Below are 3987 nucleotides of genomic sequence, written 5' to 3'. Positions count from 1 at the left end.
CGCCCTGCTGGCCACCAGTCACCAAATGCGGTTTTTTCCCCCAAAGGAAACTATGGCCAAGGCGCCTGTAGACCCGGCCCCTTAGCCCGCAGCCCCTGCTCCGAGTGTGAGCCCCGGTTCCTCTGTTGGGGGCTCAGGTCCAGGGCTGCTCCCGCGGGTGGTGCTGGAGGTGGGCCCGAGGCCGGCCGGACAGACAGCCTCCGGGGAGGAGCCTGGGGCCTGGACTGCGGTGCAGGGACCCGCCCGGGTGGGGTGTGGGCGACAGCAGGTCTCACTCGCTCTCACATCGATGCTGCTGCTCCCCTCTCCCTCTCTGAAGGTCAATAAAAACCCAAACAAGCAAAGAGGCTGCACCGACTTCAGCCCTGAGAGCCTGGCAGGTGCTGCCGGAGCCGGTGCGTCTGGTGTTTGGCGTCGCCCCTGCGGGCGTTTCTCCCGTTGACTGTTAGAGAGAGGGACGGGGAGGGAAGAGACAGACACCGACTGGCCGCCTCCCTCGCTGGGGCCAGGGACCGAGCTGCCACCAAATTGTGCTCTTGACCGGAATCGAACCCACAACCTGTCAGCTCGTGGGCCGACGCTGTAACTGAGCAAACCAGGCGGGGTGAAAGCTAATATTTAAAAAATGGATGTTAGAGAGGGAGAGAGAGAGAAACATCGATTGGTCCCACCCACCGACGCCTTCATTGGCTGGCTCTGGTGTGTGCTCTGACTGGGGATCAAACCCACAACCTTCGAGTATCAGGACAACCCTGTAACCAACTGAGCTGCCCGGCCAGGGCTCCAAAGTTAATTTTGACCAAAAAACATTCCCTGATTTTCTAGGCCATCTTGGCAGCCCAGAGACGAGGAGAAGATGTGGAGACTTCCAAGAAATGTAGGTACCGATGCGTCCGCTCTCGGCGAGGGTGTGGTGGCGGGCCATCTCTGCAGATGGGCACAGTGCCCCTGGGGGCAGGATGCCCGCTGGCAGCCGAAGCCGCGGCGGGCTGGGGGCGCCTGGAGCCTCACCCAGCAGCTGTGGGGGGCAGAGGTCAGGAGGCTGTGCTGTCCACACCCCCCGCGGGGAGGAGGTTCTGGAATCTGCTCTGACGCCTGTGCGGTTGCCATGATGGGACGGCCTGGCTTCCCATGTCACCTGGGCGCCCGCCGTCGTGCCTGGTTCGTGTCCTGAAACGCCTTTCCCTTGTGTTGGTGCAGCACACACACACACACCTCTCTCTCTCTCTCTCTCTCCTCCCACCGCTCAGGGGCTGCTGGCCAGAACAAGCAGCACTCGATCACCAAGAACACGGCCAAGCTGGACCGGGAGACGGAGGAGCTGCACCACGACCGGGTGACCCTGGAGGTGGGCAAGGTCATCCAGCAGGGCCGGCAGAGCAAGGGGCTGACACAGAAGGACCTGGCGACCGTGAGTGGCGGCCCCTCCGGGCTGTGGTCGGGCGGGGCTCTACCCGTCTGGGGACGTAGGAGGCTGCACTGGCCCCCTGAGGAGCTGGCCCTGGCCCCGCAGGCCTCTGGGGGAGCCACGTGAGGCCCCGGGGAACTCTCTCTCGTGGGTGACCCCGGGCATTTGGGAGCTGCTCCGCCAAGGCTCTCGGCCCCTTGCTGTCGCAGAAGGTGGTGCCCCGGCCCATCCACGCGTGCCCTAGTTCAGCATTTTCTTAGCAAGCTGACGTACAAAACACGTTTTCTCTTTAGAAAATCAACGAAAAGCCACAGGTCATCGCGGACTACGAGAGCGGACGGGCCATTCCTAACAACCAGGTTCTGGGCAAAATCGAGAGAGCCATCGGTGAGCGTCCTCGGCTTGTGGTGACCAGGCGTCAGGGCTGCCCCTGGGGGGTGGGGGGTGTCAGGCCGGGGTGCAGGAAGCCCGGCTCTAGGAAAACTCCCGAGCGAGTGAGCTGTGTGGTTTCCTCCCCGGCACATTTCCCCATCGGCCCCACCCCCACCCCCCAATGCTGGGGTCCTCCTGGCTCCTGCCCTGCCCACTCAGGTCCTCCACATGCCCCTGGGTGTCAGCCTGAAGCGTAGGCACAGAGCCCGTCCTGGGGAGAACGGGCGTCTGCTCTGGGTCGAGGGCCAGGCCGTAGTGGGGCTGCCTCCTGCTCCCCGTCTCCTGCTGTGGGGAAGGGGTGAGTGTGCATGGCCAGTGGGTGCCCCCTCTGTCCTCTGAAGTGCGGGGCGCGGGGACTGCAGGTCAGCGTGTCCGATGCTCCTTCAGGCCTCAAGCTCCGGGGGAAGGACATTGGGAAGCCGATCGAGAAGGGGCCCAGGGCGAAATGAGCACAAAGCCTCGAGGTCAGTGCGTTCCGGCTGATCGTGTCTGGCGGCTCCCCGGACCCCCAGCGCCAGCGTGGCCTCCTCACGCGCCCAACGGAACACGGGTGTCAGCCTGCCTGGGACCCACCCACCTGCTGTAAACAAAGCCTTGCAAAGTGTTCGCTTCTCCTGTTGTGTGTCCTCCCTGCCCCGTCCTCAGCGAGGCGCAGACCCACCACCCTCCCCAGGTGTCGGCCACGTGGGCGTGGCTCCCGGGGGAGCTGAGGGGCCTCACGGAGGTGCGAGGTAGGGGCCAGTCCAGCCGCAGAGGGAAGACGCCCGTCTGGCTGCTAGAGACGCTAATAAACTAATAAACGTTCGCTGCCCTTCCTGCTGGTGTGAACATCTGTCCCACGGGCCCCGCCCACTGCACCTCTGCTCCCTCAGGCCCAGGGTGTGGGGTGCCTGAGGGACTGAATGCTAGTGGGTGTTGGCTGGGACAGTTAGTGGGTGTTGGCTGGCCTGTTGGCACCAGGCTCCGCCCTCCCCTGGCCCGAGTCCCCAGCCACACCCTTGCCCATCGGCCTGTGGGCCCAGAGGCCAGGGCAGCACCTGGCCGTCCCCTTCCTGGCCCAGGCGGGACAGACAGGGATGGTGTGTGGGCAGCGCCATGGTGTTCCCTTCCTCACGTCCTTGAGGAGCAGCTGTGTTGCCTGGGGACCGCTCAGGAGTGGCGTGGGGGCGTGGGGGGGGGGGCACAGGGACCTCAGAGCAGCGTGCACAGGCTGGCCGGCGAGAGGGGCTGCCCTCCGGGCCGGAGTGTTTATTGTTGGGGTGAGGACTGCAACCAGACATGGGTGGCGGGCGGGATGCAGGGTGAGGGATGGGGACTCAGCACGTCTGGGGCCAGGGTGGGGAGCTCCTGGGAGCAGTGGGTCCTCTGGGCCTAGGGGCCGTTGGTGATCGATGCTGGCAGGGTCACTTGATCCTAGAAACGGGGAGGAGCCTGGTGAGGGTTGGGTGGCAGGTGGGTGGGTCGAGGAGTTCCTGCCCCACTGCTCTGTTCTGCAGGGGCACAGCCCTCCCCCACCCGCCTGCCCGCCCCACCCGGGGCCCTACCGCGTTGAAGAGGATGTTGTCAAATCCGGGGGCCGCGGCCACTGCCCTGTCCCTGGAGGCGGGCACTGTGCCCGGCACCGAGTCCCCTGTGGGCCGTGGCACAGGAGCCCTGGGACTTGCGTCCTCCCTGACACCCCACTCCCAAGCCGAGGACGGTGCCTGGAGACCCCGGCCCTGCTCCCCCTGCGGGTTCCTGGGGTCACTGCTCAAGACGAGGACAGGCAGGCATCGTGGCCCCAGGCTGGACCCACTTGGGGGTGAAGCACCAGCCCCCAGCAAGGAGGCTGCAGTCCCTCGTCTGCCTGGCACCTCCCGGGCCCAGCCTCAGCCTGGGAGCAGGGCAAGGTCAGGGGCCCAGGGAGGGGAGGGGACAGAGGCAGATGGGGGACGGCGAGGCGCCAGCCCTGGGGGCTCTACCGGCCTCGGGCAGCCACAGGGGCTGGGAGCTGCTGAGCAGCTGAGCTCAGACCCAGACCAGGGCTGGCCGACCTGGGCAGGGCTTACCCTGGTTGGGCACAGGCCGCTGGCAGCGCTGCCCCGCCAGGTACTCGACGTCGTCCAGGGCAATGGGCCCCAGGGCTGGCTGGCCGCCCAGAGGGGCCC

General features: G+C 66.1%; 2 protein-coding genes across 2 annotated transcripts in view; one reads left to right on the top strand and one right to left on the bottom strand.

Annotated features, from left to right (window-relative positions):
• The first annotated feature begins 52 nt into the window (after positions 1-52).
• On the top strand, positions 53-2654 carry EDF1 (endothelial differentiation-related factor 1). The gene is made up of 5 exons (XM_015572331.1): positions 53-67; positions 826-877; positions 1251-1411; positions 1702-1795; positions 2228-2654. The coding sequence occupies exons 1-5, from the start codon at positions 53-55 to the stop codon at positions 2287-2289; spliced, it is 384 nt and encodes a 127-aa protein (XP_015427817.1). The 3' UTR covers positions 2290-2654.
• A 387-nt stretch (positions 2655-3041) lies between these two features.
• Positions 3042-3987, bottom strand: part of MAMDC4 (MAM domain containing 4) — a gene marked incomplete at its 5' end in the record, with an annotated part of 7007 nt that continues 6061 nt past the window's right edge. Inside the window, 3 exons of the mRNA XM_015572330.1 lie at positions 3042-3253; positions 3385-3567; positions 3854-3981. Of these exons, the coding sequence (XP_015427816.1) occupies positions 3212-3253; positions 3385-3567; positions 3854-3981 (353 nt within the window). The remainder of the gene's footprint in view (positions 3254-3384; positions 3568-3853; positions 3982-3987) is intronic.

Source organism: Myotis davidii, unplaced genomic scaffold (assembly GCF_000327345.1).
Source record: "Myotis davidii unplaced genomic scaffold, ASM32734v1 scaffold609, whole genome shotgun sequence".
Taxonomy (NCBI): domain Eukaryota; kingdom Metazoa; phylum Chordata; class Mammalia; order Chiroptera; family Vespertilionidae; genus Myotis; species Myotis davidii.
This window is presented reverse-complemented; position numbering and strand designations above follow the sequence as displayed.